Below are 11564 nucleotides of genomic sequence, written 5' to 3' on the forward strand. Positions count from 1 at the left end.
CTATATATTTTAACCTATGATTGCACTAAAAAATAAGGCCTCAACAGATATCAGTGCGTATCCCAAAACCCTCTAGAGTTAAGTGCTGTGCTGTAGTGTCCAGACACAGGATGTGTAACTGGAATGGTAGGGATGCACTTGAGCAGTAATGCTTTGGAAGGTTGCTTTGGTTTTTTTTACACCTTCAGTGTTTTTCCCCCCTTGACAACAAGTTCAGCCACCTGTAAATTTGTTTGTTGTCTGTTGTACTTGGGAATCAAAATCGGATTTGTGTGAAATCCCATATTCTGCTAGGATTAATCTGTCTGCTCTAAGGGTTCCAAAACTGGATGTATATGTTTGTCTACTGTGCAGGTAATATCAATGGTTGCTAGAAGTAATTCTGTTTAAAAAAATCAGTTGAACTGCAAAAGATTTATCAAGGTGTTTTAGTGACTAATGGGCTGTTTATTAACATTTTAGATAATGAAATGTCCATAAGAACACTAACCATCTATAAACAGGATTACTTGAGAAGATAGGGACCTAACCTCCAGCTAAATTAGCTCTTTGGAGTTTCCTAGCTCTCTTGGAACAAATTCTGTAAATCCACCTTCTGCTTAGTCATTTTTAGTAAGCTTTATATGGGTTAGGACAAGGTGAGAAAGAGAAGCTGAGGTAAAACATTTTTATAAGATCATCACAACACATAAGTTGTGTTCAAATTTTTCAGTTCTGTTTAATTCTACAGAATGTGGCTAATGCCAGACATAGTGTAGAGAGAGTTATCCTAGCTGCTCCTAGATTACATCTGTCTCTGAAGTAGCTGTTTTGGTAAACCATTCTGATGCATTTTTTTCATTGTGGAAGGTACTTAGAACAGCATATATAAAGCAGTTCTTCAATGTAATCAATAGAGTGCAAATCCCAATTTATATGATAGAAAATTAAAAATACAGATAGTATGCTTTATATTAAAAATGGCTTTCATTTCGACCCATGTAAAAGTCCTTCAGAATCAGTCACACTTTCAGTAATTTCTTTTATCCATGAAATGTAATTGGACACACGGGTGTAAGCCCCATATTTTCCTGCTGTAGCACAACCTTCCCCCCAGCTGACAACTCCCAGGAGAAACCAAGTATTGCGATAAAGTACAGCAAAAGGTCCCCCACTGTCACCTTTACAAGAATCTTGAGTTGCTTCAGGATAACCTGCACAGAACATGTTGTCGGTAATGAGTTTTTCTGTGGATTGTCTGCAAGTATCCAAGCTCACCACAGGCAGCTTGACTTTCAGGAGAAAGCGGGTTGACCGCCCCTTGACATGAGTACTGCCCCATCCACTCACTATTCCTACTGTCCCTCTTTCTGTCAGTAAAGTAGAAAGGTTTGGGTTGGGAAGACAAATCGACAGTACATGCTGGCTGAAAACAACATTGCTTGTCAGCTGAATCAAAGCAATGTCATTGTTGAAGTTGTCTGGGTCATATTGGGGGTGTTGCCAGAACTGGCGCACTCTAACTTTTTGTTCATCCCGTTCTCTCTGGTGCTTGTCAAAGTCTCCTGAGAAGCAAATGAAAGTACAACATATTAATACCTCTGTAACTAGTTATAATGAAGGGAAAGGAATGAAATACGGGTTTTTAAAAATTACCTCAAGCAGTAAAGGGGAAAAAGCTACCAAAAACACCACCAAAATGTTTACTGTTTAAATCTAGCATGTTCAACATCAAACACTCTCTGCATCATGGAATTATCTATTCTATTTTAAGAGCAAGTATTTTTTGCACATGATTCAGATCCTATTACTGTTAGGTGAATCTGTAACTGATCGACAAAGAATGCTTGTTAGTGGTTCCTTATCCTGTTGGAGAACAGTAACAAGTGAAGTACCTCAAGGATCTGCCCTGGGGCCTCTTTTGTTCAACATCTTTATAAATGATTTGGATGAAGGAATAGAAGGAATGCTTATTAAATTTGCAGATGATAAATTGGGAGGCGTCACAAATACACTAGAAGACGTTGAGGATACAGAATGATCTTGACAGGCTGGAAAACTGGGCTAAAAATATTTTTACAAGAATAAAGCTTTTCATTTAGGTAGGATAAATCAAATGCATAATTATAGGATGGGGGAGACTTGCCTTGGCAGTAGTATGTGTGAAAAGGATCTAGGGTCTTAATGTGAAGCAGTAGCTAAAAAGACAAATGTGATTTTTGGACTGTATCAACAAAAGTATAGCGTCCAGATCATCATGTGAAGTTATGGTATCACTTTACTCTGGTTTGGTGTTCAGTTTTTGGCATCATAATTTAAGAAGGATATAGTCAAGTTGGAACATGTCCGGAGGAGGATAACGAAGATGGTGAGGGGTCTGGAGACCAAGTCCTATGAGGAAAAGTTGAAGGAGCTGGATATATTTAGCCTGGAGAGGACGACTGAGGTGATATGATTACCATCTTCAAGTACTTTAAGTGCAGTCATATAGAGGATGGTGCATAACTGTCTTCTGTCGGACCAGAATCAATGGGTTAAAATTAAGTCAGTTTTTCTACTAAATCAGAAAAGCTTTTGACTAAACAATAGGAAGAACTTCCTGACAGAGCAGTTCCTCTGTGGAACAGTCTTCCTTGGGAGGTGATGGGCTCTCCTTTGGAAATTTTTAAACAGAGCTTAGATGGCCATCTGACAGCAATACTGATTCTGTGAATTTAGGGGGGGAGTATTTGTGAATTTCCTGCCTTATGGGGTTGGACTAGATGACCCTGGAGGTCCCTTCCAACTCTATGATTCTATTAGGCTTTTAATGAAACGGCACGCACTGCTGTCAAGCTTTCCTTGAAATAGGAATGGATGATTTGTTCACAAAATTGAGAACATCGGTTGATATAGGCTCAGCTACAATGATCTGCAGTGAGCTACAAAGAGCCCTGTGGCGCAGAGTGGTAAACTGCAGTAGTGCAGTCCAAGCTCTGCTCATGACCTGAGTTCGATCCCCATGGAAGCTGGGTTCAGGTAGCCAGCTCAAGGTTGACTCAGCCTTCCATTCTTCTGAGGTTGGTAAAATGAGTACACAACTTGCTGGGGGGAAAGTGTAAATGATGGGAAGGCAATGGCAAACCACCCTGTAAAAAGTCTACCATGAAAACCCCAGAGTCGGAAATGACTGGTGCTTGCAAAGGATACTACCTCTAACTTTTTACAATGATCTCAAGGATAAAAACACACTTATCTTGTAGGTGAGTGCTGTGGACATAAAGAAATGGTTAACAGTGTTTATGGCTATATGGCACTCACCAACAGTAACCTGATGAGGGGCAACGGTATCCAGGCAGTGTGCTGCAGTGAGTACCCATTGACTGCCAATTAAGCTGCCCCCGCAATAGCCATAACCTCTCTTATTTTGGATCAATACCTATGGAAGAAAAAGCAACACTGATTAAAGTCACCTAATTTTAATACAAGGAACAATTGTCTAGCAAGGGTACAAAAGCAGAAATCTAAAACAGAGGAAATAACTAACAGGTAAGCAGCTATGGGGAAAAATTTGTAGATCAGTGCCATATACTTATAGTTCAGTTGATGAAATACAAAAGGGTTTATAAAAAGATACTGTGATGTATGACAATATATGTATTGAGAGCTGTGCCCACAGTACCAGAGCAGCTCTTCGTCCTCACAATACACAAAGGTTCCAGTGCTGGCATGATGACACGTCATTGTTCCCTGGCCCACCTATAACGGCCAGTGCCAGATTAAACCCTGTGGAGGCCCCTAGGCAGTCAAAATCTTGGGGCACCCTGTGGGCACCTTCTCAAAAGCCCTTTTGACAAAGCTGCAGGGGGAGAGGCAAACAACACCAGCCACAGCCTCACCAGGCAAGTTGGGCAAAGAGTGGCTCAGTTGCTGGCTGCACTTGCAGACCGGAAGGGCTGCAAGCAGGGGTGAAACTGGCGGGGGGGGGAGAAGCTGACCCGGAGCCCCTAACGGTATGGGGACCCATAGGCCAGTGCCTACTTGGCCTAATTGTTTAATCCTGCCCTGATAATGGCCCATACCCAAGCTAGAGCCTGGTACAGCCACCATCACTCTTCTTTGAGGATAAGGCTGTGTCACTCAAGGGGAGCTCATGAAGAGTTGGCTAAGAGCATGTTTTGTTTCTTTTTAAAAATCCAGACTGATGCAGAGTTCTGGATAACTCAATAGCTCGCATGCTTTTTTATTCGTTTAAATAAAAGATATATGGCTTTTGTTTTGGGCTTTTACGTTACATCAGCAAAACTACTTACAATCTCTTGCATAAATGGAGTGTGAGCTAAGGCAATTTTGTCAGAACTTTCAAGCAAAATCTCTTTACCTGCCAAGGACAGTCTCCTGGGCGGCAGAAGGAGCCTCCAATTATCCTCGAATCATCATCTTCATCTGTGTAATTTATGTTTAGCCAACTGTGTAGATCCACTTCTGTGAAGTTCCTTTCCATCTCTTTAGCACCATCTTCCTCATATTCTTCCTCTGTTGTAGTCTGGTTCCATTCTACCAAGGCCTGAATTAAAGTCTGGTTCCAACTGGTCAAGTTCTCCTGAGACAATGTTTGGTTCATCCCATCCCTAGTAAAAGCATTAGTTTGGTTATGCCCGTAAGGTTCTTCTTCTGATCCTTCTTCAAGCGAGCGTGTAAATCCTTTAACCAATCCACATGGAAAGTGATCTTAAAGGAAGAAAAGTTACACAAATCAATTTATTTTAATGTAGGCTATGAATTCAAGGGATGTCATAAACCGAATGGCTTTTATTAGTGAATTATCTGGTTTCCTTAAATGAGAAAAGTTGTAATGAATGTAAGCATTCAGTGTAACCTAAGATATAATTTTCCCATCAGCTGATCACTGAGGAAAAAATTAAAGATTAAAACTTACATACACATTTATTTATTTTTATTATTTAGTTATGTGATTTCTATCCTGCCCTTCATGCTGAAGTAGGCTCAGGGCTGGTTACAACATAAAATCATACAATGAGGTACATATAATAATATCTAAAAGTTCATCAATTAAAAAGTAGTGAATAACATTAAGATGGCAACTATGGTTTCCCTGGGTCTGGTCAAATACTTCATAAATAGGTCTGACCAGTAACAATTAAAGCTGATGGTTTAATAGGTGCTTTAAGGCAGTTCATAGGAGCCCCGTGGTGCAGTGTTAAAGCTGCAGTACTGCAGTCCTAAGGTCTGCTCACAACCTGCTCACAAGCAGGCTTGAACAGGTTAGAGTAGGAGGAGCCTGTCCTATTGGATGTCTGCTGCCTCAACTAAAAGCCTGGTGGAACCGTAACATGTCCTGCAAGGCCCTAATCTCTATGGGGAGCTCATTCAACTAGGTCAGGGCCAAGGCCAAGAAAGCCCAGGTCCTAGTCAAGACTAGACAGACATCTTTAGGGCTTGGGATTACCAGTCAATGTTTATCAGCTGATCTGACAAAAATATGTATTCAGAAGCCTTTATATTTCCCTTATTCTTCCTTTTATCTATGAATTCAGATCATGGCTCAGTGGAAGATTGTCTGCTTGGCAGATAGAAGGTCCCAGGCTCAGTTCCTGGCATCTCCAGTTAATGAATCATCAAGGTAACATAAAAGACCTCTGGAGAGCTGCTGCCAGGCTGAGTTGGCAATTCCAACCTTGATAGTATTGAGGCCTGATTCAGTATAAGGAAGATTCATATATGTCTGTCCATATGTTCATGTGTACAGCCCTCACCTGAAATAACTGGAATAGAGGGGGACAATATCCATCCATTTAATCTGACATTTGCTTACTAGTTAGAATCACAAACTCCCCTCCATCCAATCATCAACATTTATAAATATCTATAGTCTAATAGTGCACGGCAGATAGGGAAATATGTAGGTTAAGGGTTCTGTGTAGCTGAGAGTGATTGCCTAATTATTAGTAGTCTGTTTTGGCATTTTAAAAAAAACTAGATTATTTTTTGGGGGGAACCATTATCTGTGAATAGGTAAACTATTCGTCAACCAAAAAGGAGACTGCAACCAAAAAAACAGGAGGAGATTGAGACTGGGGAGGACAGCCATGAAGGAGCCTTCAGTTTAATATCTGAATAAGGCTGTTTACAATAGAACGTTTTGGAGGACCTTAATTCATAAGGCCACAATAAGTTGGAAACGACTTAGAATCATGGAATTAGAGAATCATAGATTATGGTCTAAACAGTAGACCCACTCTCTTCTCAATAAGGATCAACCTTACCCACAGGTATGCACTGCTTCCCATCCTCATTTAGTGTATAACCCAAAGCACAGGAGCAGGTCACGAGAAGAGACTGTTCATTATCTTGGCAGTATTGGCCACAGTCGCCATTCTTGTACCAGCATTCTAACTTCTCTGCATAACAAGAACACCTTTTAACAAGTCAGTTGGAAAACAGCCACTTGCCACTGTCGACTTTTCAATGCCAACTTCATATGTCACAGCAGGAATTAAAATCACAATTCAGTCAGGACCATTATACATTTATTAATTCTATTCATTTCAAATATTTATTGGCTACTTTTATACCTTAAAAGAACTCAAGGTGGCTTACAAAGCCTAAAGCTGCCGTGTACAGAGTTTGGTCTATCAAGGTCTGCTCTGACTAGCAGCAGCTCTGTGAGGTCTCAGGTAGAGGCCCTTCACAAAACCTAATACCTGACTTTGTCTAACTAGAAATGCCTGGGAGTGAAACTTGGGCCTTCAGCAAACAAATCAGATTATCTACCCCTGAGAAGCAGTGGAAAAGAGTGGTAATTTAACTAGTTTTTTCAGTGAATGCATGAAAGAAAATTATTAGAGTTATCACTGGCTGAGCCCTCCCTGCATGCAGTACCCATATGCATAGATGGGACCCTAGAAATTCACTGTATGAACATGAGCTTGACCACATGAGCTCAAATCACAAATTACAGTGAATGTATGTACATTCATGTACATTGTTCACTTTATTCTTCTTTATATGTACCCTGAACTATTATCATGTTACTTTCAACAGATGAACATGAGATTTAAACCTCACATTTATTCAAGTACTGGTCTCTAGTTTCATTTATGAAGTGAATGTGAGTTGTCTCTCACATACAAACAGATGCATACACAGGATATACATGAGTTCACTATAATATTTCTGCAGGGATTATGAAGATTTGTGTTGGAGACAGCAGCTGTTAACCCAACTCCTCATACTTGATATATCAATGTGTAGTCTGAAAGGTGCTACAAGGTCACTAGTTTGTATAGGTAATGTTTTACTGAAGAGTCTCGTAACACTATTTATTATTTCATTTATTTCCCGTCTTCTCCCCTATGGTGACTCAAAGCTTATTACATTGTTCTCCTCTTCTTCATTTAGGCGGAGAGTGTGACTGGCCCAAGATCACCCAGCAAGTTTCCATGGCAGAGTGGTAATTCAAACCTGGGTCTCCCAGATCTTAGTCCAACATTCTGACCACTGGTTCTTATTCCTTTAGCTGAGAAAAGCAAATTGGTTTGTGTGTGTATATAAATAACAGTTTGAAACTGAGGGAGATTAAGATGCTGGGTCTCTTCTACTAGGGCAGGGATGGCCAACGGTTGCTCTCCAGATGTTTTTTGCCTACAACTTCCATCAGCCCCAGCCATTGGGCCATGCTGGCTGGGGCTGATGGGAGTTGTAGGCAAAAAACATCTGGAGAGCTACTGTTGGCCACCCCTGTTCTAGGGTAATGGATCTGGCTACCTTGTAGGAATGATGATGGTGATGATGATTATATTGGATTTATATCCCGCCCTCCACTCCGAAGAGTCTCAGAGCGGCTCACAATCTCCTTTACCTTCCTCCCCCACAACAGACACCCTGTGAGGTGGGTGGGGCTGGAGAGGGCTCTCACAGCAAGGACAACCCTTTCAAGGACAACCTCTGCCAGAGCTATGGCTGACCCAAGGCCATGCTAGCAGGTGCAAGTGGAGGAGTGGGGAATCAAACCCGGTTCTCCCAGATAAGAGTCCGCACACTTAACCACTACACCAAACTGGCTCTCTCACCATGAAACTGGAATGTCTCTTTTGCCTCTACCAATGCTTTGCTTGCATATTTGTATATAAAGCACATATTGCAAAAGAGAACAAAAAATCTCCAGTGTCATCTAATCCAAAGAAAACTATGCCTGAGTATCACTGCCCCTGAAACCCCTTGCCAAGTTGCCACTTGGGGAAACAGGACAAACAGGTTGGTGCAGTGGTTAAAGTGTCAGCCTAGGATCAAGAAAACCCAGGTACAAATCCTTTCTGCCCCATGAAGTCCACTGGGTGACCTTGGTAGATACTCTTAGCCTTCCTTACATCACAGGGTGTTTTTGAGAATAAAATAAAGGAGGGAAGGAAGGGTGAAATGTACTAGATACAAATATAAATAAGCACAGTATTGTCATAATACTGCCTTAATAACCAAGGTACAAGAGCTCCTGAAAGTCCACAATGTACTATGTAAAAATTAATCTATTCCTCTTACCTATTTCACACTCATTCCCTGCAAATCTTGGAAGACAAATGCAGGAATGTTGATAGTGCTTAACTTTGCAGACTCCACCGTTCTTACAGGGATTTGCCTTGCAGGGGTTTAAATCTGTTTGGAAGATAAAAATCAAGGCAAGAGAGAAATGACAAACTGAGTATGTGATAATGTTCTGAATGCTAGCAAATGTTATGAGAAGATAATGAAATTTCGTCACTATGGCTGTTCTTAAAATCTGAACTATTGCCATTCATTCAGTATTAGGATAATCATGAAGTAATCCTGTTAATTTGTTGTATTTTAATTTATGCTTTTTAAAATGTATTAATTTTTTTCTTAAATTCAGGAATATTTTGTTCCTCTTTATGCCTAAAAGACAGTGTGCTTTTTTGAAATAAAGAAGGAAATGGCAAATTATTTGAAAGTCACATTAGCTCTCAGTTACCCATAGCAGAAAAATATGAAGAATAATAACCTACCTTTGTATTCAAACCAAAACTCCATCTGCAAAATAATTACAAAAATATTGGTAAATTAGTCAGAGAACACTATCTGGAGACATTCTCCTTTTAAAATTAAGCTATGATGGATAAGTGATTCTGTATATGAGGTTAATTTAAGCCACACATGATCATGCCTTGAAACATTCTGCTCTTATAGACTGCCGTACACATTTTGCCTATACTAGTATCCCACCTAAAACAGTTGCCTAAACATCTTGCTCAATCCACATAGCACAATGGTATCACAGTAGCTTCCTAGTATGGGACCCCATAGGAACCATGACACTGGCGTAAAGTTGGACCAACCAACCTGCTTTATGGGGAGGAGAGGACAGTACAAAGTAACTAAAAAAAGTATCAGATATAACAGCTCAGATTTATACATCCAATGCTGCAGCTTTAATCAAGTTGGATGTCACTGAGGATGTCTTACTGGCTTCTAATTCCACATGGATAGCAGTGTTAACAAGTAGTGGTGGAATAAAACAGTGGCGTCTTAAAGACTAACAAAATTTATTCCAACATAAGCTTTTGTAAGTCACTTCATAAGATGCTAGCTTATATTACTGGCTTCTATGTATCTAATCAGTGATTTTAAAAACATTTAGTGATGACTTATATATTTTCAAATAATAACATCAATCCATATGAGTGGGGCAGTAGGCTATTGCGGTTGCTTGATCTTGTGAGTTGAAGTACTTTGGAATGCTTGGGGAAATGTCCTTCCCTGTATCTCACAGGTGCCTGCCAACTCTAGATATAGGTTTCCTGAAAAATCAGCTCACTGTTTTCTCCTGTGATTTGAAAATCTCTTTTGCCTCCTCAAAAGAACATTTTTCTTCCATGCATTCTCTTTCCAGATCTCCCGGGCGAATTTCCTCCAAGAAATTGTTGGCACGTTTATGAATCCTCAGAACCTGGCTTGCCTCTTCTGGTCTCATGAAAACTATGAAAATAGAGTGATGCCATTATGAATCCCATTTCTTGAAGAAGTGGAGGGAAGTAAACATGAAGTGATTGCTTAAAAAAAATAAAGGAACATGTCTTGCTAGCACATTTGCAAATATTTGATTGGGATTCAACCCCTGACTTACTCAGAATAGGAAAGATATATGTAAAATGGAAGCTGCAAAGTGATTTGGAATAGAATACCTAAAATGTGTGCTAGCTCTTATACAGATATATTAACATATTGACTGGTGTTTGAATCTACAATCAGAGCTCCATTTTGTGATTAATAAGTACCTACCTGAAAATGAAAATGCTAGTCTGCTGTAGAAGGAGCATATTAGTAAAAGAAAGGTCACACTCAAGGAACTTCTAGCCATTCTACAGGTCAAATGGGTAGAATCTTATAGTTTTGTAGCAGGTCACCTACACAGAGAAGAAGAGAATGAACAAGTTCCACTTGAAGCAAGTGAGATGAGGGATAGAGGGACTGAGGAGAGCGGAGAGTGAGGACAGAGGGAAACAGAAATAAAGCAATGAAAGGCTAAGTAGATTTCACAGACTTTTCTCAAACTAAGTCATTCAATGCACTGGAATAACAGCTGCACATGCAACAAAATCTGCATGTTGGGAGACAGAAGCATTGATTAGGAGAATTAATACAAAACTTTGTCTGGACTGCTAAGGGCTTGCAGCAATGCTCAGAGCAGATAGAAGCTCATTCTGTCATCTCTCCTGTTTGATGGAAAGAATCAGATTGGTTGAGTTTGTCTATTCTCCTCCTATTAGTTGCTCTATTAAAGCTGTCCAGCAACTGAAACCTGACCCCACCCCCACACACATGGAGCAGTATGGATTCTGAGGGAAAAGGTGGATGTGAAGAGTCCCAGAGATGACTTTAAGTTATCAACATTCCTTTCCTAAAGGAAACAGCCCCGGACGTTTCATTATAATATTGAAAGACTATATTATCTTACCTGATTAGGAATGACAAGGCGCCGTTTAGAACAACACCAAAGAAAACGGTGCAAATTTAACTGTTGATTATTAATCTAGTACAAATATTGACAAAGAGGCCATGGTATGTCAACTTTCCAGCCCAAATAAATTTCATTTAATTAAAATAAACACAAAAAGCAATTTTATCTTAACATTCCATTAGAATAGCTATAGCACTGTGCTTATATTGTTCATACTTCTGTGGCAAGTCTGCTGATGGGAGACTCTTTTTATCTTTGCAATACTTATTATCCTGAAGATGCTGTGAACTTTCCCACTAAACTCTCTACGCAACTACTCTATGGAAGCACAAAGACTGTTTTCCAGAAGGCAATTGTAGTTTCCTCTCCTCAACTCCAACCCCAGCCATGGTTATTCATTGACTTTCTAGACCTTCTGTTTTGCCTAGATATTTTGGATTACCAGACTACAGGAAAAAATAATATTTGGAAGGAAGGAGAAGATAATATAAATGAATTAATTTGGTGGATTTATCTTTCGTATAATGGATAGCCCTAGAATTCTTGTATATTTAAGCAAATATGAGTTTTAGTTTGCTTGTATTGTTTTTGTTCAGAGTCCTTACTACAATGC

At 39.8% G+C, this 11564-nt stretch overlaps 1 protein-coding gene across 1 annotated transcript; it reads right to left on the reverse strand.

Moving 5' to 3' along the window:
- Window positions 1–426: 426 nt before the first annotated feature.
- LOC132573950 (coagulation factor VII-like) lies at window positions 427–11265 on the reverse strand. Its single transcript, XM_060241936.1, has 9 exons — window positions 10949–11265; window positions 10273–10397; window positions 9809–9969; window positions 9000–9024; window positions 8518–8631; window positions 6246–6380; window positions 4340–4689; window positions 3280–3397; window positions 427–1544 (listed from the first exon to the last, which is right to left on the reverse strand). Exons 2-9 carry the CDS (start codon window positions 10349–10351, stop codon window positions 967–969), a joined length of 1560 nt encoding a protein of 519 aa, XP_060097919.1. The 5' UTR covers window positions 10352–10397; window positions 10949–11265; the 3' UTR covers window positions 427–966.
- Between the last annotated feature and the right edge of the window lie 299 nt (window positions 11266–11564).

This window comes from Heteronotia binoei, chromosome 6 (assembly GCF_032191835.1).
Source record: "Heteronotia binoei isolate CCM8104 ecotype False Entrance Well chromosome 6, APGP_CSIRO_Hbin_v1, whole genome shotgun sequence".
NCBI classification, from domain to species: Eukaryota; Metazoa; Chordata; class Lepidosauria; order Squamata; family Gekkonidae; genus Heteronotia; species Heteronotia binoei.

Bases quoted from the DNA above. Each gene is read 5' to 3' on its own strand.
- LOC132573950 (XM_060241936.1), bottom strand. From the start codon at position 10,351: ATGGCTAGAAGTTCCTTGAGTGTGACCTTTCTTTTACTAATATGCTCC. The intron at 3,398-4,339 runs GTAAAGAGATTT...TTTCTTCCATAG, and splicing joins CAGGAGACTGTCCTTGGCAG to GTATTGATCCAAAATAAGAG. The intron at 1,545-3,279 runs GTGAGTGCCATA...TTTGCTTCTCAG, and splicing joins CCCTCATCAGGTTACTGTTG to GAGACTTTGACAAGCACCAG.